General features: G+C 44.0%; 1 protein-coding gene across 4 annotated transcripts in view; it reads right to left on the bottom strand.

Moving 5' to 3' along the window:
* The window catches only part of LOC133351784 (inositol 1,4,5-trisphosphate receptor type 1-like), a 155,555-nt gene that overhangs the window by 118,495 nt on the left and 13,438 nt on the right, over positions 1 to 23,622 (bottom strand). For 3 of the 4 annotated variants that reach the window (XM_061567301.1, XM_061567303.1, XM_061567302.1), the window contains exons 4-9: positions 19,146 to 19,261; positions 9,700 to 9,786; positions 7,007 to 7,165; positions 6,304 to 6,402; positions 2,994 to 3,077; positions 1,330 to 1,476 (exon numbers count right to left, since the gene is read on the bottom strand). In XM_061567301.1, the coding sequence (XP_061423285.1) occupies positions 1,330 to 1,476; positions 2,994 to 3,077; positions 6,304 to 6,402; positions 7,007 to 7,165; positions 9,700 to 9,786; positions 19,146 to 19,261 (692 nt within the window). Of the gene's footprint in view, positions 1 to 1,329; positions 1,477 to 2,993; positions 3,078 to 6,303; positions 6,403 to 7,006; positions 7,166 to 9,699; positions 9,787 to 19,145; positions 19,262 to 19,529; positions 19,621 to 23,622 lie in introns of those variants that run through there. The other variant, XM_061567304.1, reaches the window with a different exon arrangement.

Raw genomic sequence — 23,622 nt, 5'->3', positions numbered from 1 at the left:
CAGTGTTTCCCTCCACATTTTTGAAACGTGAGTTTAGATTATTTGGCTCGTAAATTTGCATGTGATAAAACCACTTTGTTGAGCTATCATTTGTGGTCAGGCCGCTTTTAAAAAGCTAATAGCTCAGTGGTCTTTACGCGGTAAAATAAAAGTTTATTTTAGTGATTTGCTTATCTTTCCCATACTTTGGCACTCCTATTGTATTTTTGTATTTTGTTTGTCGTTGTAACATTCTGACTCACCCCTAGTGGACATTCTGAAAAAGAGCTTTATAGCTCAGATTCGTGCAGTATAAATATTTCCTATTCCAATTGTGAGCTTATTTCGCACGGAGCCAACTGTACTAATCGGAGGATGGGAGACTTATTGTAGAGGCTTGAGGCTCCGGAGGTGTTCTTAACATTACCAAAAAAAAAAAAAATCACATCTTCCATTCCATTTGGCAAATTCCATTCGAGTTAGAATGGAGGGGGGTAAGGATGTTGAGGGGGGTCCAAGCACTCAGATGGTACAAATGAGATCCTGGATTCTAACCACAGGTTTCCTCAGGTCACCCGTGATTAAACAGTTGTGGCGAGTCGATGGTCAGTTAACTGCACAAAAACACCAACATATATTTTTTCTCAATTTAATTTGATAACGTTTCAGCTCTACGAAAAAATAAATATCAGTTTATTGTGCAATGAAGCATTCCCTAACATAACACAATGGAAAGTTTCCCCCTTAGAGTTATACATTTTTTTTAAATATCACTTTTTAGCAGTAGTTGTGACATCGCTTTCTGCGGTACGTTTGCTCACATGGTATCGATTTTGTTGCTGGCTCAGCTCAAGATTTTCTGAACGAGCACTTCCGAGCATGAGAATGGAAATGGCTTCGTGAGGAGACTATACGCGCGCATCTCTCGGTCGCATACGACCGAAAGCCGATTTTTAAATCCTTTATATTAAGTTAACTTGCTTGCATGCTTACGACCGTGCAAATATTTCGGTCGTTTTTTAACCCACTTCTCCGTGATCCAATCGAGCTGACATTTTGGACACAGACTCGTTGTGCGTGACAATTAATTTTCGTGAAAATTTTTTTCAAAAATTTTACACTGTTTAGAGAATTTTTTAAAAATATTTAATTACCAATTGCTTAATGGTGGCAGACAATCATCTGACCCATAGGTGGCAGCCATCTCAAGCCAGAGGACGAGAGGACTCTAGCCGCCATGCATATAAAGGATTTAGTGAAAAACTTTGTTTATACGGGTTAATTTTTTTTTTAACTCGAACCATCTTTCTTTCTGGCCCCCTACGAAAACCAACGAACAGAAGTCCAAACCTCAATCTCCCAGAGGGCCTTGGAGCTGGTGGCGGAGGTCGCCGACTGGCGGCCCGTCGTTCGCAGGAACACGTGCTGCTTCTTGCGGTACTCGTCACTCGTCAGGAACTTCTCTTGCTCCGCGTGGAACAGTCGTACAACGTCACCCTGCCAGGAAATAAACAAATGTATAAACACACTATGCATACGTTTTTTGGGGGGGGGTTAGATCGCAGAAATATAAAAGTGCCGTTTAACTCGCCGCCTCCCGACTACAGCCAATAAGCAAGGTTTGTCACGTAAAACAAAACCTGCCAAATTAGTTACAACTTCAGCACACCGGTGTTGGAGAGTAAACCCACGACATTTACAATTTCTTTAAAAAATATGTATATATCTCATGTAAAAAAAGGGGATCTTAGCAGGAGTTGTGACATCTCCTCCTGCGATATAGCGAGCGATATTAAATTCATACAAGCCCTCCGTTGCGGTTGTGGGGGCAGCACCCCTTGCGTGTTGTTCGGCTCGATGTCCCGAAGTCATCGCTCAACAAGCTGGGGGAGGAAGCCACGGTGCCCAATTGGGTTCCCGAAGCGCGTGGAGCGAAACGGTCGGGGACACCGTGCCGAAAAGCACGCGGCACAACCAGAAAAACCCGCCATCGGATAGAGCTGCAAGCTTACATTCATTTGCAAGGCGGCTCGTGCCGCAGAGACTATGGGCTCGGCCCCGAGAACCCCTAAGGGCACAGTGAATGCAGCGGATTGGGAAAGTTCAGAAATTGCTTCGAGGAGATCACAGAGCAGCTGCAGCAGATGGGGCAAAGGGAAGTTTGTATGTGGGGGGGGGGGGGGGGGGGAGATAATTTAGCAAGGGAAGTGGTCAAGGCACAAAAGCAGCCCAAGTGCTACGTAAAAAGAGCAAAGCTCTTATTCTATCAGCATCACTCACCACCGAAAATGGAGAAAATGTTTTCGTCAATTCAATAAACCGTACACAGTACGTACACAAACCCAACTTTTTGGGAGAGTGCGGTTTGCGAGCAACTATTAAAGGATGGCCCGGCACACACAAGGGGGTGGGGGGGTGTGGCGAGCACTATGCCTGCCCACCTTTGTCTCTCCCCGGTGTGATGCTTACACAACACACCAGGTACATCTTCTTGGTTCTTTCGGTAGAGTCACGGAGAAGGGAAATAATAAAATAAAACATAATAAAATAATTCTCACGACGTTTCGGCCACAACGCAAGCAGTCGTCCTCAGGTGAAGAACAGGTCTGTCAGAAAGACAGCGTCGGAATTATTTAAATTTATTTTATTTTATTATTTCCCTTCTACGTGACTTTACCGAAAGAACCAAGAAGATGAATCCCTGCAGTCACGAAAACTTTAAATCGAAATTTAAACACCAGGTACAAATTCAAGGCAAAGTGGATGTCAGGAGAGGTCCGTGGGTGGGTATCGAAGCGCAGTGCATTCACCACTGCACCACCACACATGGCTCTGGAAAATGCTCAAAATAAAATTCCAACATCGAAACAGAGAAGCCTTCTTAGGAGTTAGCCAAACATCTCAGTAAGGCTTTCATGGAGTAAGAAAAAAAACCCCATCATTGTTGTTGTTACACAGTTCAGGAATGCTCCCGAATGCGAGCATGCAGACGTTCAAACGCAGGTGGAACGAACCCCTTTCAGGATGTCCTCCTTGTTTTCACTCCACGTCATGAACAGAGAGATTTTCCAGCTTGTGCTGCAGTTCACAGAGTTGACCTTGCGAAGAAATGGGAAGAATAAATAACTTTTACAACTTAGACCACTTCAACCCTGTGCAGCAACTGGGCCCGCACTGGACCGTGGGGTCCAGTTGCACCGCCTGCACACTCAGAATCAAAATGATTATTTATACTGGAGGAGGAATACGGTGTGAGCTATTAAGCTCTTTTTTGAACAGATGTCCATCCAGTTGGGGCACGGGCTAAGCACGTTACAACAACAGTACAAAAACACGATAGTCGTGCAAAGTACAAGGATAGCAAATCGGCCAAAAACACACAAATTAAACTAAACCATCCATCCAGACAGGCAAAGCCCACAGGAAGTATTAAATTATTTTCAGGAGCGACCTGGTCACAGATGATAGCTCAACTCAATAGCTACACCACTACTCCTCTGGTTTAGAGTTTGCATGTTCTCCCCATGGTCACGTGGATTTGCTTTCCCTCCGGGTCCTCCGGTTTATCCCTCCACATTTAGGATCATGTGTTTAGAGGATTTGGATGCTATAAATTTCGCTGCCGCCACTTCGTTGAGCGATCATTTCTGGCCAGGTCGCTTCTGAAAAAGAAGCCAACAGCTCACTGGCCTTTACCTGGTAGAATAAACAGTTGCGTTTTATTTATGTTTAAGTGATTTCCTATACGTTGCACTCTATCGTGTTTTCGTATTGTTTTTTGTAACGGTTTTAAATCGGGACATCTGTGAAAAAAGAGCTTTGTAGCACATCGGATTAATCTCCCAGTATAGAGAGTCGGATTCTGGATGCATTCTGGTAGAGCATGGAAAACTAGTGCCATTGTTTCTGATGCCTGCTCTCTGAATCAACCTCCGTTTTTCCTTTGTTCTCCGAGTGCACCGGCAGTGCGTCTTAACAAACGCTGCAATTTAAGCACGTTACCAAAAAATGTTGGTCATTTTACAAGCATCTGTTTTTCTAAGTCATGCGAAACAATTCCTCAGTCCATGAAGGCTTGCGACCCAAAAGATCTCAAACGTGTGGAAACTCAGATCTTGGAAGCCAAACATGGGGTTGAGTCTGAAGAGTACTTGGATGGGAGAGAGACCGAGCGTTGTCAGGCCGAGGCTGCATTTGGTGGCCAGGAGATGGCAGAAAAACGAAACGCACGCGAGCGGAGCTTTGAGTATCTCTCTCAGATGGTGTTTCCGGGTCGTACCGCGTGTTGTTTGGCAAAATGTCCGGCGTGTCTCTCCTGTGCACTTTTAAATCTCGATTTAAAAAACTAATTCCTTTAGAACTGCTTTGTGTATTTAGTTTGTAGTCCTTCCCCCGCACCTCAGATGAGCACGGTTGGCTACGTACAGCACGAAAGAAGTTCAACAAAACATACGGAACTCCAGAAGCTTCTGGCATGTGGAGCTAAACGTTGGAAAGTGGTGCAGAAAACAACCTTGAAGCTTGGAGAGCTATGCAGCACAACAGCAAACACCCATGCAGCAGGGCTTGAGTGTTATTCTTGTATGCGGCGTTGGTTTTCGCCAGACACCCTGGCTTCCTCCCACATGCCAACACGCTCAGAAAATAAATGCTAGGCCTCCAAATGCAGAACCTCTTGAAGTGGAGTATCGACACTCGGCGAGGCTTTACTGGGTAAATATACACGATCGTGAGATCGTCAACTGCTACGCATTAGCTAGATCAAGGATGGGTTTCAAAGAATGACATTTCACACAATGATTTGGGCTATTAGGCCAAAAATACAATTTCACACTCCAGAAAATTAATAAACAATGCACTTCGCTAACGTTCCGACAAACTTTTTATGATTGAAATACTAATGCAAGTACTGAAGTATTTATATTTCAGATGTAGCTGTGATGAAATGGCTTGCCATGGCTTGGGAGTGAATTTTGAGAAGGCAGATAATCTGGTTTGACAAGCAAAACTTGAAGAGAGTCTATTAAAAAAGAAACGTCTTGCACGTCAGCTACACCACAGACCCCCAACAGTGCCAGGAGAGAGTCAACGTCATGGCAATGGTGAAAAAAAAACACCTTCAATATATTTATGACGACATTTGTAAAAGATTAATATTCCCTTGGAAAACAGCCAGAAGTCAGACTTTCATGCACAGAGATGTATGAATAGTTAATCAAAACCATTATGCAAGGTTGGCAGGGGGCAGGGGGGTAGAAGAATTTGGGCAATGGATTATGCACTTCGCTATGAGAACCTGCAACATGAAGTTCAACTACAGGCCAAGTTTAACATCGGTGGCAACTTAACACCGAAACGGAGCACGGCAAGCGGGTAACATGGGCGTTTGGCCAATCGTCTGCATTGGCTTCAGGTTGCTGATGGCATACATTATAAGGTCGCACTCGTTAAACACACAAAGTGCTTGCCACAAATGAATCAATGCCTTGCTAATCTCGTGAAGGCGCATAAACCATCGCGCTAACTCCGGTCATTCTCACAGCAGCAGCGGCAGCCTTGGGCTAACAATGGAATAAAGACGGTCACTGCATCACGTGCTTTTGCAGCCATCTGGAACGCTCTTCTTTCCGATATTAGGAAGCTACAGGAGCTATGCACTTTTAAATCATCGATTAAAAACTAATTTCCTTAGAACTGCTTTTTGTGTTTAGTTCGAATTAAACACAGTTGGCTACGTATGGTGCGAAAGAAATTCAACATACCTACATAGTCGTTAGTGGCGAGCCAACCCCAAAATAATGTTTGAGAGGAGATGTGCTGTAAGCGCCTTAGAATTGGCAACGCATTTAAAAGCACCATATAAATGAAAGGTTGATCAACATTGTAGCCATTACATTAGAAAGAAAATATTTCCATCGAATGGCAGTACCGAATCTTAAGAATTCTTGAAAAATCTCAAAGGGGGCAAATAGTTACCGAGCTACTTACATGCCTAGCCACGAGACGGTTACTTTAAAGTAATTGGATAGGTAAACATTGAGCGGCGAACATTTTTTTAAAATTATTCTTTTCATGTTTGACGTGGATAATCTCTCGCGATGGGGACATTGTGACGCATGCATCCACGCTCGCTGTGCATCTTGCATGGGCGGTAGATTTAGATGGCCGAAAGCATGGGCAGCAGGTGCAGTGGAGGAAGCTGCTTGTATGTACGTATGTAGAAAACTTATTTCGCATCATGCGTAGCCAACCATGCTGATCGCAAGTGTGCGGGGAATAACAAACACGCTGCCTTCGTTTTCGTTGAGGTGTGAAGAGCCTTACCTCCTTGCAGCCTGGATTATCTACCAGTTCATAATTGCTGGCATGCAGTGGCTGCCCAGCATTCACAGGGTTCAGAACCACCTTGTCTCCAACCACAACCTGGGAAGAAATGCGAATACAAATTAAGATAATGATTTGCATTTCAAAAGATACATTTGGAAGGCAAAAGGGTGAATTATTTTTACATTTGCATATGCACACAGACACACATGTGGCTGGGTGTCTCAAGTCCAAGCAGAGCCAGCACCACTGACATTCTGGGTTCCAATCCGTGTCTCAGCCACTTGATACTAAGCCATGTTTCTCAGGTAGAGTTGATGGCCTTATCTCAGTTAACAGTAAATTAACTTTTTTTTTCACATAAATTTTCGCTCTGACAAATAAACCAATTTTGTTATTTCACTTATGCAATGGACATTTATTTGGTACACATCCGCACCTCCGATTAAACGCGGTTGGCTATGTACGGTGCTAAAGAAGTTCACACACACACAAATGCTGACCAAAAACACGCAAATGGCATCTGCGGCGAGGTGCAGACGTGCGCCTCGCTCTTCTGCTCCAGCGTCAACCAAACCGCACGCGCGGGCCTGTGCCCACAAAACGGTCGTCAACGACGCCGACCGTCGGTACGATTGACAAGGTACAAATGAACGACTACGCCTCTCGGTATTACAGGGAGCGCGTGCACGATGGGACTCACGCTGTCGCCCATGGAGCGGAGCTTGTAGAAGGGCTGGACGTAGAACCAGGATCCCTCGTTGCCGGAGCCGTTCAGCACCACGCGCATCGCATTCTTCTCCAGCAGCGCGGGCAGTCGCTTGTTCACCGTCATGTACTTGTTGCTCTTCATGTGCAGCAGCTGCGGACCGCAAACGGCGCAGACACGCAGGGGAAGCGCTCGTTAAGCAGAGAGTGTGGAGGTGTAACGGTAAGCATGCTGGAAGTGCGATCAAGAGGTCGCCCGTTCGCCCGGACATTTTACTCGCTGCAAAGAACCGTAGTGACACGACCGCACTCTAGGACACCTGGCGCCACACTGTGCCACACGCCCTCCCGCATGGCTTCTGGGAACCTGTTAACAACCCAAAGTACGCGCAGCTGGGGTGACAGAGTTGCAGTGCTCTTTTCGGCGTGCAACACATGAAACGTGCAAGATTGTGAACGTTGAAAGCATGAACAGTTTCCGTGGTATATTTTTGTAATTTGCCATTAGGAATGACAGTGGATTAAAGAATTCATCGACTTGGCGACTAAAAATAGCATCGTACCATACACGCACAGAATCGCGAGTGCAAAAATTTGCAATGTATGCAAATTATAGTGAATGTAAATGATATACCGTTAACAAAATAGTACAAAAATTTAAATGAAAAGCTCGTGAACTGAATCTAACAAATCATGATCATTTATTTAACTTCAAGAGGAGGGTGTAGGGTGGGGTGAATCGTTACATTACTAATTAGGATTGGAGAGAAATCGAACGTTGAAATTTGCAAGTGTCCACTTTTTGGTCACCCTATCCATCCCAGCCAAGACAATTCGCATCTACATAAGCATCATCATCACAACATCACGCATTTTCTCCTCCAATTAAGAATTTAGTTTTTTTGATTAAAAGATTTATTTTTTCTCCCTTAATTAAAACCAGTAAAGTTTAGGCTTTGTTTGTGCAAATTAAACTTATCGGGACTTTCGGTAACCATGCCATGCATTTGTCACCGTGGCAAAATCGATTGCCCCCTTTCAGCCAGACAGACAAAAAGACAGACTGAAAATCTTGAATTTGACTAAAACTCGTATCCACTATCGAGAACTGCACATAGTGTACAATGGAGTGCTCTTATCGTCGTTATATTAGGCAACCCAGAAAGGTCAAAACTGGTCTCAAGTTTGTCTGTTTAAACAAATTCTGCTGGATAACAGTCAACCGAGGCGTGGGTCACATGACACCCTGAAAACCCATGCAAACGAGAGGTTCCATGTCAAGGGATTATACAGCAACAATGGAAAAACATGCATGTGCCTGTTTATCATTCAATTATACATTTTAATATTCATATATTTAGACACTCCTAATAATTTTGCACCTATAAAAAAAAGGCACTTTTCACAGACATTCTCAAGGCGCTGGTGTGGTTAAAACACGGCGCTATAAACAACTCAGTGGCCAGAGTTCAATTCCTGGCCATGGTTCGAGGCCTTCCGTTGTGTTTGCCATCCTGCACTGACCAGTGTGATGAAGTACGGTTCAAACAATCCCTAGGAATGGACACAGCATGGGCAAGCCTTTATGCTGCAGTGGATGGACAAGAGGCTTTAAAATGATATACGAACAGTTTTCAAAAATATTTTTAGGACACAGAAAGCGGATCTGAAGGCGATTAAAAAAAAGCATTGGAAATAATGCAGCATCGCCGTCAAAAGGGCGTTTCGAACTATGGATTACTATTTAGATAAAAAAAATCACCATCTGTGTTTTCGGTTGTACCCGAGAGTGCGCCTACAAAATAAGAAAATGGTAACGCTGAGCTCATCCTATAACTACAATTAATAATAAAGCTTTTTAGATGAGGTGGGTTTCTTTGTCTTATGAGAATATCTTCCAAGCAAAACATTTCTTCCCAAAATGGAGAGAAAGCTACACTTTACAAAGTCACCAGCTCTAAATGTATTCACTTATAAACCCTACCTGGTGCATTAAAATAATATATATTTTAGGTATTCGTACAGGATTTAATTAACCAAAAAAAAGGTAGTCAAATGCAAATATACACAGTAAACCATACGCTGTTTATTCAAACAGTGACGGGCAAAGTGCCCCGTATGACGGCCATCTGTCTCGCGCGGTGTGCAAAAGGCCTGGCTGTTATTTGCAAGGCAAAAATAATAACAAGACAAAAACAATTCCAACAATGTTCAATAGCATGGGATATAAGAACACAGGGTTATAATGCTTAAATAGCACGGGTTTAGTGTTTAATAGCCTTGGGGGTTTTGAACCTGCAAGGCCCTGTGGTTCCACTGTACGTCATGTTCCAAAAATTCTACCCACTCACATATGCATGAGATGTGAAATCGTACTCCATTTAATGAGTAGACCCCCCGGGGGAGATGTCTTTTGGAGTCTTGCACCCAAAGGAATGGGAAGTCACTCACAGAACAATAATCCTCCGGAATTAATAAAAAAAGGAGAAGCGAGGAATTGGGCCTTTGAGATTTGGTAGAATTTTGAAGCCCCTTCGAGATTTGTTTCAAATTCTTAAAGAATAATACGATTACACACACAGGTACGCGCGTGCACATAGACTTACTTTGTTCTAGGTGTATAAATATGCCGTGCAGCGGGATTTAACCAAATGCAAAGAGCTTATAAATTGTGAGCAGTGCACTGACCTGAACCACGTTGCCATACTGGATTACAGTTCCAAGCAGTTTCTTGTTTTCAGACTCATTCTGTTTCTTCTCAAGGTCCGCAGCATGCTGTGTTGACAGAGGCACGTCAAGTCATCGGCTGCAAGGGTTACAAACTTTAAGACCCACGTGGGATTACAACTCGCAAACCTTAAAGCACTGGTTGCACATACATGCATATCACCAGCATCGATTAAAATCTTGCTCATAATGCAATAATGTAAAAAAAGTATGAGCAATGTCGCGGTGCAGCACAATTCACACATCTGTTGTGTACACACATAAACATTCCAATGTCATTGTTACAAGTGGAAATTCTGCGTTGCCAGATATCATTGATGCCCACGACTCGTTTATTTTACCAACACAACCACCGCGCCAACTTCCTTCCGCTCACAAGCCACAAAACCACAACAATCATTTTTTTGCCAAAACTATAAAAAACCGCACCGCATGCACCACTATTGTTTTTCCCCCTCTTCTTTCCCAAGGCTAAATGTCGCGCAAGAACGGGCATCAATTCGAGATGCCCGTTTAATTGGCCGGCTGCCCATCTGCTGGTCATTAGGCGATTCCCAAAGCGGGCCGCGAAATGTATTTGGCGCTGCTTTACGGACCCATTCGAATTGTGACGAGTGACCCACTGTGACGTTGCAGCGCCGCTCGCAAAACGAGCCACATCGCGGCGCCACGATTTGGCGCTCGGGAGGCCGACAGCGGCCACCATCGAATGTAATGGCTCGATTGACGGCGGATGCAAGGTCGAGGAGGAAGGAGGATTGTGTGAGATGGTGGATTTTTAAATCCTTTGTTAAGTTCGCTTGCTTGCAACCGTGCAAATCTTTCGGTCGTTTTTTTAACCCACTTCCTGTGATCCAATCGAGCTGACATTTTGCACACCAGACTCGTTGTGCGTGACAATGCATTTTCGTGAAATTTTTTTTCCAAAATTTTACACTATAGGAAAAAATTAATTATCTTTAATTACCAATTGCTTAATGGTGGCAGCCATTCATCCGACCCATAGGTGGCAGCCATCTCAAGCCAGAGGACGAGAGGACTCTAGCCGCCACGCATATAAAGGATTTAGTGAAAAACTTTGTTTTTACGGGTTAATTTTTTTTGTTTAATTATATCAGAGCAACCAACCAACCTTGAAAAGGTTAAATTGCAACCCTGCAATTTCCTTGCGCACACCACTGCTGGATAAAAAAGGCCCTACTGGAGGGAGTTCTCGATAACCCTTTGAGGGCATTTGGCCTCCATCTCAGAAAGAGGTAGGTTTATACCCACACTACACGAGACCGGTTGATCGCCGAACTGAGGTGAAGAGATTTATACCGCCGGTTGGACAGTGGTGGTGGGGGAGGTGGGTGGGTGGGAATTTAAGAAACTTGGCAATTGTTTCAGCTGCCATGCCGGGAGAAAGAGCAGGTGACCCTTGCGTTGAAATTCTAGTGTGCCGACCATTTACACCATTTACGACTACAATGAGCCAAGAATGTCTGTGCGTCCCGCGCGTGACGTCACTCCACGTCGACCAGCCTCCCTCAATAATCACGACCAGGTGACGTCTTCCAAATGGACACCCCCCCCATTAATAATAATTATCAGGTGACGTCACTCCACATGGGGGGCCGAGGCACCTCCTCCCCCCTCCTCAGCGTCAACTCACAACCCTCACTACAAAGGCAGAACCTTCACGTCACGCGATCTCCGTAACGCTGTTGAGACCGAAGTAAAGAGGACATCATGATGAACAAGGGATTATAACATTTAAATGAAATAAGTCTGTCACCGCGACCTTGCAAATTTGCACACGAATGGTTGCATTGAAAATCACGTGGCGGTCTGCTTTTCACTTGCAAATTTCAGATTTACTGAAATACACCCGTCTTTGGACGGGCAAAAGGCTAGTATATAACAAGAGTCAGCACACTATGGCTCTTTAAGGACCGCTTTGGTGACGTTATTAATTAAAAGGACCGTTTCTTATTCACGTGCTTTGCGGCTCTTGAAACGTTGAGCGTTTTACCGAATTCTAAAAGAAATAAGTCTCGTTATTTTGGTTGCCAACGCCTTGGTTTATAAGATCATAAAAAAAATCAGCATTAACTTCGGTGGTTCTCATTAAAATAAAAACAAGTGCGATGCGGTGTTGACATCCGTGCTCAAATTACAAATAACGACGGCCCAACATCAGTGGCGGGTGATCTCCAGAACCGGTGCCCATTAGCCAATCATTGTCCACACTCCACCTAGAATAATAAGCACACAAATTCTATGCAAATATGTATATAGATAAAGCAAAATACAATAAAAGCGAATGACAACTCACAACATTGATAGAATGCATTCAAAAAACTATAAAAGCCAAGATAATGATGACACTCACAGGATAGGTATACTCTAATGCACACACCATTGTTTAGCAACAGAAATGGACAAAGCAACCGAGATTGTAGGGCAATAAAAAAATCAGTAAAGCACCAACAGCCTTAACCATGTGTAAGCAAAGATAAGGTATAAACACAAAAAACAAAAAGACACGCAAAAAACACGGTGCAAACTATATTTAGCTACACAACCATCTCCCTCCCTGCACAGGTAGATTAAGGGTTCGTCATGCGAGCATTACTGCCGTTCTGCATGCCGGCATAGTACGGCCCATGACGCCTTTTGTTAAGACCGATGAAGCTCCGGAGTTTCAGGCTGGCACGGTGAGCAAAACAAGCCGGTGCACAAAGCGCACCTGGGCTCCCCCCTCCCCAGATCCCCAGGGCTCGACGTACAACATCCATCAAGTCTAGATTTGAAGCTTTCGTGACTGCAAGGATTCATATTCTTGGGTTTTTTCGGTAAAGTCACATAGGTAAAAAAATTAAAATTAATAAAAGTAAAATAAAATAAAAATAAAATAAAAATCATGACATTTCGGAGGCAACACAAGCTTCCGTCTTCAGGTGGACCTGAAGACGGAAGCTTGATACAGCAAGCGTGCTGTGACGGTTCCTCCTGAAGACGGAAGCTTGTGTTGCCTCCGAAACGTCGTGATTTTTATTTTATTTTATTAATTTTAATTTTTTACCTATGTGACTTTACCAAAAAAACCCAAGAATAAACATCCATCAACCTCGCCACGCCGGGGTGACCAAAATCAACTGGGCGTCGATACCACCCCCCGTTTCCGTGCGTCGTGCTCTGATCCACTGCCCGGACCTGCGGCCGCGCACGATGAGGAGTTCGCCTGGCCGCTGCCCACAGCGAGCGCCGGATCGATGCCGCGACGATCGCTCGCGGCGCCCGGCATCTACCGCCGAGCAAATGAGAGAATTCCCAGAGCCGCACCGCGGTCTGGCTTTCTTGGCGCCTCGATAAAAATCAGCTGGCGGAAGGGCGTGATAATAATTGAGTGTTCTTATATAAAAAAGATCTAAAAATTGATTTAGATTTTTTTGTTTTGCCGGCCCCTGTTCGTCTGTTAACCTCGCACACTTGCGCTCTCTCTCGCGTCGATATTGCCCTTTCTCAAAATGGTACACTACGAGTTTCGTCTGCTTTACGTCAAAAGGGTGATAGCATGCGCCCATGTCAGCCAAGGTCATAATGAGAAGGCAATGACCTATCCTGGGACTCCTGCAGCGTTTCCCCACCCCCACGGTAGACTCATGAGTGACAGATCTCAGACTGTAGGGCTGCACCGTCGCCGACTTAACAGCACGATCCAACCAGACAACACAAACTCACATTTATTCATTAATTAGTTTCGTAAAAAAAAGGCAAAGCGCATATAACAAGGTGACATTTTGGGTGAAGGCCCTTTAGCTGGAAAATTAGAACAGATTGGCTATGTACGGTGTGAAAGTCCACCACACATGCAAGGCAAATGCTCTTGAGAATTTCCACTGTGAAAATTCTACAAATGGGCCATTTTTTTCTCTTCTTGGTTCTTTCGGTAAAGTCACGTAGAAGGGAAATAATAAAATAATAAAAAAACAAAATACAATTCTCACGACGCTTCGACCACAACGCAAGCAGCCATCCTCAGGTGAAGAACAGAGCTGTCGGAAAGACAGCGTCTGAATGGGCCATTGCCTGAAACGTTACCAAATATAAAACGAAACTTAAAAAAAAAATTACCAGGTAAAGCCCACCGAGCGATATGGCTCTTTCAGAAGCGACCTGGTCACAAATGATAGTTCAATGAAGGGGTTTAATCATGTGGAAATTTAAAGCAGCCATATAATCTAAAGAGCACGTTTATAAATGTGGAGGAAAAAAGGATAAAAATCCACACGAGCACAGCGAGAACATGCTAACTCCATAAACAGGCACCAGGGTTGAGATTGGAGCCACAACCTCCTGTATACTAGGCGAGGCAGTTAACATCTCACCACCATAGCTACATATATAGATAGCTCCACTTTAGGGTATTATTATTGATGAATGCGTAAAGTTAATCTTTATACTTGTGCACCGATGCCAATGAAGTACCAGATTTGTTCGATTCAAAAACCGCATTACAACTTGGTTAGGTTCCCAATGAAATCGGCCCCTCTCTCGAATTGAGGAATCATCATGGAAGCGTGGGTCACAATCAAACTTCAAGACTCGATCCTCTTGTAGAGCACACCGTTGGTTTCCACGTTGCCTGGGCTTTACAAAAAAAAAGCACCTACTTATGAATGAAAACAAATATTTATAAGCACAATTCAATGGCCATATTGTGAGCACAAGGATAAATGTTTGTTTTAAAATTGACAAATCTTTAAGATGTATGGGAAGGTGGGCCAATGCCTTTGATTATTTATGGTGATGGAATAAACACGAGTGAACTGAAAAATCTACTCGTGGAGAAGGGAGAACACTACCACACAGGTCACCCGAAACCCACTTCCTTCAGTCACTCAAGTGCACCGTTGCCCTGCCGATGGGCAGCTCACAACACACCGTGCTCCATCCGCGTGCGATCCACCAATCCTACATGTCAGACACTGGATTAGACAAAGATCCCCGAAATAGCCTAAACACACGTCTGGGTGGGTGGCCAGCACCACGTCCGGCCACCTTTTTTCTCCCGTGTGCTGATGTTTTACACACCACACCAGGTACTCATTCGAGGCACAGTAGACCTAGGGGAGGCCCAGAACCGTTTCCAATAATCGTCACTGTCGACGGAACGGGAGTTGAACCTGGATCGCTGGGTTCATAGCGCAGTGCACGATCCGCTATGCCACTTCCAACACCAGCACCACCACGCCCGTCCAGTGGCATGACACCACAGCACAAACTTTAGAGCTAGAGCGTTAACAGAAGTTAAAGAAAAGTGTCTCAAACAATGTGTTCAAGGCTTTAGCTTAAAAATAAACAAACGCATGTAGACCCCACGTTTATTATGACAACGTGCAGGTTTTTCAAGCGCGGTTTGAACTTGTAAAGCGATCGTGTTGAAAACAAGATAAATCAAGCAGCACCATTCCATAACTTAACACAGCATTCGTCGGTGCGTATTTCGCCCCTGCGGGCATTGCTGCATGTTTGCGACGATGCTGCAGCGGGCAGCAGCAGCAGCTTCTGCTTCGTAAGCCCAACTCAAACAAGCCATGCTTCCCCAGGTGAAACGGGAGCTGCTGAGCTCTGCCGGTTTGTCGAAGCTTCAATGGGATTAGCGAGAGTTGTTTGGGCCTGCCAACGAGTCCCTTAATTAATGAGCAACTTTCAATTCAATTGAGCTGCTATGGCCGGGTGGTTCAAGGGTCAGAACGGCAAGCCGACAGCGCCAAGAGCCTGGGTTTGAATCCGGGTTTAGCCGTCTGTTATTAAAACAGGGTTCAAAGGTCAAGTGCAGTTTGCTTCCGCACCATCACTAACAAGGGTATTTAAAAAAAACAAATTCTAGGATTATTTTGTAAATTTTACTTGCCACATTCTAGGTCAGAAAAATTAAATAGTGTGTTATGGGTTCTACTGCAATGCAGCAAACAATGTGGAACAACTTTTTACATGCCTAACGAGTGTGATATAGGAGGCCTAAGTGAATGGAAGTAGTTCCGGTGTGACCGGCACCGTTCTGCCACAGGGTGGTATTCTACTCGCCGAAAGACTTCCGGATGGATATTCTTCATCGCATAACAGAATGCCGATAGCCCCATTGGAATGTAAATGAATAATGAAAAGCACATTGTACAGAACATGAAACAAATATATTCCAGGGCACAATTTAGAATTTATGGGCAGCATAATTTCGTGGTTGTAAAAGGTTTCGGTTTGGCGTTTTAACATCTTAAAACCTGTTTTGTTGCCAGAAAAAAGGGGAAAACCCTATTATCATATTTTGGTACTGGCAAAGGAGGTCCCATGATCAAGCATCATTTTTGTTGACGCAGTTGCATATTTCCACGGATGTTGAGAGGCACACAGGATGTGCGCGTCTCTCTCTGCTTGTGTGTCTGTCTGTGTGTCTCCGTGTCTATGTTTGGTCTTTCACAAATTTAGCAATCTTTGGAAGAACGTAATCAACCAGGTGGGGTGTTGACTGTTGTATTGCATTATATTTCCAAGTTTACCATGTTAGTTCTCATTCATTTGTACCCGATGATGGTTGCTTGTTGCAATACAAATCCAGCAAAGTGCGTTTTTGAGATACCCCATTACACCAGGATGGTGAAAATTAAAACGTAATTGTTTTTAAAGGCCGCTTGTGTTTTTTGATTATAATTAAGCTTAAAAAGGGACTTGAGTTTTTGGTCTAAACTACAACAGTGGACAGGAATGGCTTGCACACACAATATTCAGAGTGGACACTCATTGCCTTCAGAACAGGTGACGGTATTTAGAACATCCCCCCAGCCCAATTACCTGGCCACTGCGGCAATTTAACCAGCCACTTCCGGGCTCACCAGTTCATTGTTATGTGTGCCAATGAGTGAGCTCTTCTCTATTCATGACTATTAAAAACGCAACGCATTTTGAGCACCATCAATCTATTTTTGGATAAAGAACTCCGTGCCGCGTAGTTGGGGGGGGGGGGGCGAGTTGTAGGTGGGACCACCATACCACCTCACCACGCTGGTCGGGCACAGGTTAGCAAAGGGTTTGAAGAACCGTGAACAGTCTAGGCAATGCTCGCTGCTAAATGTTAGCCGTAGGGCTGGGAACCGAACTCAGGTTGCCGGTTCAGCGCACCAACCATCGTCACCTAAGCGTATACGATGTAAATCAGTGCACCTATACCTTTGACCACAAAACTGGATAAATCCAAAATCAAACGGCAATTAAAACCCTCATTGCCCGGTAAAACAAACCGGCAAATTCGCCCCCCCTTCCCCCTTCTCTCATCATCTCTCCAACACTTGGGCCGAAAGTCCGGTCACGCACGGCTTCACGAGAATTCCCGACGACCCATTATCCCTCGGACAGTGAGCGATGGGCCAAGGTGTTTTCTGCCGCAGCCCTCGGGCATGTCCGGCGGCGCCTAATACGCTCAGCGGCAGGCCCCAGGGCAGGCAGACGGCCAAGGCTTTGCCAAGGACGGCAGCCTCATCAATATTGGCGAGCGAGGTCACACTGCTCCATCACCGCTCGCCTACGTTACCCCCCCCCCCCCCCTTCTGCGAGTGGCCCAACCGCACGCGCATTATGGTTGCAACAACCTTAAAAAAAGGTACGAAAAAAACAGGATGCATCATGGGAAGTATTATCGCACAACATCATAGGGGAGAACTACGTGTAAAAGCACAGTCTTAAGTGGTGGACCGCTATTATTATTATCCCACAACTGATAAAAACAGGACATTTAATATCTTGGGAAAATGTAGATTCCTCAGGACAGCTGCTTCAACAAACTGGACAAATCCCGAGGAAACCAGAATAAGTGGCAACCATACACAGCACACGTGGTTTATTGCAGACCATTTAAGAGGGCGCATTCTCTCACGGACGCACCATTGTTGTGCAATTTATTCATTCGAGCTCAGGGTCAACGCCTCGTGCCGTTGCTTTACGAAAGCCGCCCTGGCGTGCCTGAACTGCGATTCAACCGAGAGCACGGCTCAAGAAAGACTGTACACACCACGAGGTCACTGGTGGCTGCACCACAATCCTTTGTTGTTTTGCCAAAAGAAGCAAAAAAAAGGGGCTGACCAACCCATTTTGCAGAGCTACATAAACTCACAGGAAATACTGTCGTGGCACACACCAAGTCAAGGATATTGTACCCCGAGTTCAGGGCCCCCACCACCAGTATCTATTCACGTAGCCGGGCTTAAGTGCCAGCGTTGCACACTTCAGATTACAGTAGTAGCCCCATGCCACCCGTTCAACAAAATACCTGCGGATCGAGCTGTGAGATTTGTGCATGACTCTTATGCGACTAAAAGATTCCACCCTGGACAATTCCACCAGATATCACAATTCTTCTATGGGCGTTTCCCACTTAAATATCCATTTATATAAACGAACAATCATCCATGTGCGTGAAAACAGGCATGCACGAGCATGCATTTAATTTTTTTTATTCGGTACAAAGTTCTTCAAAAAGGTGGGTTGTGCATGACCTCATGCCACTATCAATTCTGCCATAAATCGCGTTATATTTGTTTATTATATCTATTTTACTATTTATTATGTTTGTATACACTTTCTTTACAAGGCGGGAGAGCAGCGGTGAGCGCACTGTTCTATTCACCGGGCGACCAGAGTTCAAGTTCCAGCCATGGCTAATCTCAGCGAGGTGAAGTACGGTCGAACACCCTCCACAACCAGCATGGCATGATCCTCATCCAGCAGTGGACTGAACAGGGCCAAGAATTATAATTGTTTAACCGTTTTGTGTGGCTACACTGTAAAGGAGTTGCAATGTACATTATCCAGAGGCTTAAAGATTGTGTAAATATAAATATTATTATTTTATTATGTTTTTTATTTTTTATTTTATTATTTCCCTTCTATGTGACTTTACCAAAAGAACCAAGAAGAAAAATATAGATGTGTTGTTAAAACCGCTACCACCTGGCAGTGGTGGTGGGTTTAAAAAGATACATTTATATTCACGCAATCTAACCCAAAAAAACCTACATGGTTAATATTGGTCACGCAAGCCTGTGTGTTAAACGGAAATGTATATTATAAAAAGAAATATAAATTATGAACTAATATTCTTAAGGAATTCTAATAGTGTTTAAGAGGCGCGCTGTGTATATGCAGAAAATCGCACCACACACGCACACACACGGGAAAACCGAAAGTCATTCCTTGTAAAAACACACCACGCCCTCAGCACGGTTGGATACGAGGGGAGCACAGCCTGGCTGGTAGCAGGCCAGATAAGGGTTTCTGCAAAACAATGTTGTTTCAGGGAATGGGGCAGGGCGAGGGCAGGGGAGGAGGGATATGGGACGAGACAGACAAAATAAAATGATTAACCGTACTTGAAGTTTCTTGAGAAGCAGACTGTCCGTAGAGCTGTGGATCGCTGGCTTGGCCGCCTTCAGGAACTGCTTCTGAGCCGAGTATCTGTTCATGGGGCACATCCTAAAGAGGCAGTCTGCACAGAGGGGAACAGGGAGCAGGATGACGAGCATCAGAGAAGGCTGAGGATGGGTGATGGTGGTTCCTGACGTTTATGACCCTGCGGTCCACCGTCAAATCTCAAAAAATAACCCCCCACCACTGTGCCCCAATAATATAAAACAAATTAAGCTACTGTACTCTGAAAAGTGCTGTACAATATAGAAAACAGCAACCATAAAAACTATTGCGAATTGCATTTTATTAAATAATCTAGGGAGTTTAACAAAAGGACAGTAAAGAACCATTGTTTTGCTTTGTGAACAAAGCGAAATCTGCATCAGCCCTGTCGACCACTTCCCACAGCCTTGCAGATCACCAGCGGTCCACGGACCAGAGGTTGGTAACCTCTGACAGCTACCAACTACAAGCGTGACATAAATGTGCTCACGTGACGGAAACACCCAATAAAATGTGCCTGCAGGCCACCGGGGCGTGCTTTGGTCACTTCAATTGTGCATATAAAAGCCCTCATAGCGTGCCTTTTCATTTTCCCCTCGTGGGCATCTTTGTTTTTACGCAAAAAAGCACCAGCAGAAGCAAAACTACTACCTGGATGTTATTGTATTGTTTTCGCCGGTCGTTCCGAGCCATTGCTCGGTAGATTGTTTTGTGTCACTAGTCTCTGGGTGGCGAGCGAACGAGCAACTACGAATACATGAATACAAACCACTGCACAAATACTGCAATGCAAAATTTCAATTCTGCCTTTTTTCTGAAATTTGAGAACTACATTTGCAAGACAAAGTTATATTTAAAACACTGCATTTTCAATGTCCGACTGGTGAAGGCAGTTTTGGTTACCATTTACACAATGATGTTATTTTGTGGCTGCAATAACTAAAAAATAATGTATTTTATTGCTCATTGGCCCAATCACGTGATGGAATGTTAATTTCACACTCGCAGCGGAACACGTTGTATTGGATGACACCAGCTAAAGTCACAACATCTGAAGTAACTTCAAATTAGAGATAACAAAATAGCTGTACAATGCACAAAACATATGCAGCAGCGAGTTGTTCACACAAGCCAGGAGGCAGACACCAAGAGAAAACTTCTAATGAGTCCTGCAGAGTGTGTTTTGCCGCATGTCAAACCAATTTGTTTTCAAATTCGAAGAGCTTGGAATTATCCGAATTAATTATATAAAACACAAATTGCGACGAGCTTATTTTGTTGGAGTCATCAACTCACCTAGACTTCCAGAGGTTTTTTTTGGGTTAGATCGCACAAATATACGTGTAGTGACCCTTCAACACACCAGTTAGTGCTGTATTAGTGACGAATTGGCATGTTGTTTACGTGACAACCCTTACGAGTTGGCTGTGTCTGGTGGTGGCGGGTTTAACACCACATTTATATATTTAGGCGATCCAACCCCCCCAAAAAAACCCCTCTATTATGGATGATATTGGTCGCTAAAGCCCGTGCGTTAAACTCACCTACACTTGAGAATGCTATTTTGAAATCACGGGCAGTGTCAAAAACCGAGATTTGTTACCCAGGATCAAGCGATGGGCTCGATGCTCGGACACCGAGAGCCAGCGAGCCACTTCAAGGGAGGTGATCGTTACTGTCCAGGGGAACGTATGGCACTTGGACAAGCAGAAATTGAGTTGAAGTCCACGCAGAGTATTACGCTTTCCTTGTGGTCTGTGTTACGCAGGTCAAGGATAGCTGTCTGAAAGCCAAAGGAAAAAAAAAAAAATCAGCCCTGTAAATCCCATTGCTTAAATGAAGGCCTCCTCTTGCCATGTTGGTCATATTATTGGTTCTTTCGGTAACGTCACGTAGATTGGAAATAAGAAAATAAAATAAAAAAAACATAATAAAATAATTCTCACGACGTTTCAGCCACAATGCAAGCAACCGTCCTCAGGTGAAGAACAGGTCTGTCAAAGACAGCGTCCGTGGCCGAAACGTCGTGAGAATAATTTTATTATGTTTCATTTTTATTATTTTATTATTTCCATTCTACGTGACTTTACCGAAAAAATCAAGAAAATAGTGCTCATGTTCGCTTGACCATACTTAACCATGCTAGTCGACAAGAATCGGGAAGGATCAGATTGTTGCCACTTTCCATTAGCCATAGAAAAGAATGGAATTCTCAACATGCTCGTTTCTGAGCGCATATCAGCCAATAACTAAAATTGGAAAATGCGAGCCTTACAATTGACATTCGTTTCCCTTCCCCGTTAGCTCATCCCGTGTCCCTCACCGAATTGCACAGCACCTCGGTACGCAATTATGTTTGCTCACTTCTAAAAGCTACTTTGTAAATGTGCAACTTTAGCGACACATAAAAAAAATCGAATTACTGCAGAAAAAAACGTGTCAAGTGCTCTTACACTCACAAGGCCTAATATGCCAAATTAAATTATCATAGAGACTTGAGAGAAACATTTATCTAATAACGCCGCATTATGTAGCTATTGCTGCAAACATGACGACACCGTTAGCGAAACACGAGACGTCTCGTGTGTAACACGAGACCGACTCTTATACGGGATGATAATTAAATCAGTGGCAGGCACCAGCAGCATTCAGTTGTACATTACATCAGGTTTGTACTGGTCTTGATAAAAAGGCGGCTAGATTACTCCAGACTCAAATGGAAACTACGTACAGCACTCAACGTACCACCTCATTTTATACTTTTTGTTCACAAGGAATGCGCAATGAATGTAAATACGTGAAAAGTGCAGCACTTTCTACGATGACCGTGTTATCCTGAACAAGTTTATGGATACATTTCATTTTTAAATCCTTTATATTAAGTTCACTTGCTTGCTTAAGACCGTGCAAATATTTCAGTCGTTTTTTAACCCACTTCCCGTGATCCAATCGAGCTGACATTTTCCACACAGACTCGTTGTGCGTGACAATTAAATGTTCGTGAAAATGTTTTTCCAAAATTTTACACTTTTTAGGACAAAAATATTATATTTAATTACCAATTGCTGAATGCTGCCATGCAATCATCTGATCCATAGGTGGCAGCCATCTCAAGCCAGAGGACAAGAGGACTCTAGCCGCCACACATATAAAGGATTTATAGTGAAAAACTGTTTTTACGGGTTATACTTGTTAAGCATCTTCTTCGATACTTAACATCTCCCAACGTAAAACAGAGTAGGCCGATTCAAAACCGTAAATTTTCAGTCATGATAACAATTCAAAGCGATTAGTGTCCCAGTTTAAAATAACTATCTCCAGATGAAAGTTATTTAAAACCAGCGATACACAGCACTGCTCCTGACGCAGTTATCTGGCTTGACCACCTGAACGCGAGATTGTAGTTGTTGTTTTGCATCTACAGAAGCTGTATGAAAGAAAGAACATTTAATCTTTCTCCCTGCTTTGATAAAAAAGGAGCATTTCCCAAAATAAATCTCCTTATATTTTTTTATAAATCGTGAGGTACCTCTGGAAGAGCTTGGGACAAAAGCATTTCCCACCATACCCTTAAACCGCCCTTACAAAAATGGGATCACACCTTTTTTTATTCAATATTAATACAAAAACGCACATCGCCTTGGGCACCGATATTAAATCACCAGGAAAATCCACGGCTGCAAGAAGACCCCCCCCCGCCCCCCCCCCGCCCCGCGAATCGCTGGGTTACATTAATGGTTCGCGAGGTGGCGAACGTTCGGTTCCCCATGAGCAGATCTCACCGGGAGGGAGGGGGGGGGGGCCTCGTCAATGTGACGAAATCTTCTTGGGTTGTTGGCCTTTGCACCATTTTACAGGTTTAATTTGCGTTCAAATTTAGAGCGGGTAAAACAAAAAAAAGGTACGAGTTATGTTTCTGTGCAAAAAAAACATTAGGAGACTTTCAAAAAAAATAATGCGGTACATTTACATTTTGCTCCAATTCGTGTGCAGCATAGCCCTTTATTTAAAAACGCATTAATTAGCTCTGTACATTTGTCAATGGCAGTTTGGGGGAGGGGTGGGGTGCAATATAACCAACAAAAATAATCCAATGGGAGCAAACGTTTGCATAATGTCGTGGTTGGCCAAAAACTGGAGACCGAGAGAGCTCTAAAAAAGGAATTGGCTCGGCATCACAGCACGCTGCCAGCAGTGACAGTGGCTCCCCGGTCCCTCTCGGTGATGTCATGTCCAGACGTCACACGCCATGCGTCATCTCACCGCGAATCTTGAAATGTAGTATTTAGTACAAACGGCCTATGGGCATATTGTTTCTCGCATACCTGGCTGGCAAGGGCGCAATTGTTGTTGCGAATTAAATCATTCTGGCACTCAAATGTATTTGCACAGAATTGTAATCAATATCTTTATTAGTTTCATCTCTTCCAATATCTC

This window comes from Lethenteron reissneri, chromosome 38 (genome assembly GCF_015708825.2).
Source record: "Lethenteron reissneri isolate LAM-NWPU_2019-01 chromosome 38, ASM1570882v1, whole genome shotgun sequence".
Classification (NCBI taxonomy): domain Eukaryota; kingdom Metazoa; phylum Chordata; class Hyperoartia; order Petromyzontiformes; family Petromyzontidae; genus Lethenteron; species Lethenteron reissneri.
The sequence above is the reverse complement of the archived record's forward strand: the minus strand, read 5'-3'. Positions and strand labels throughout refer to the sequence as shown.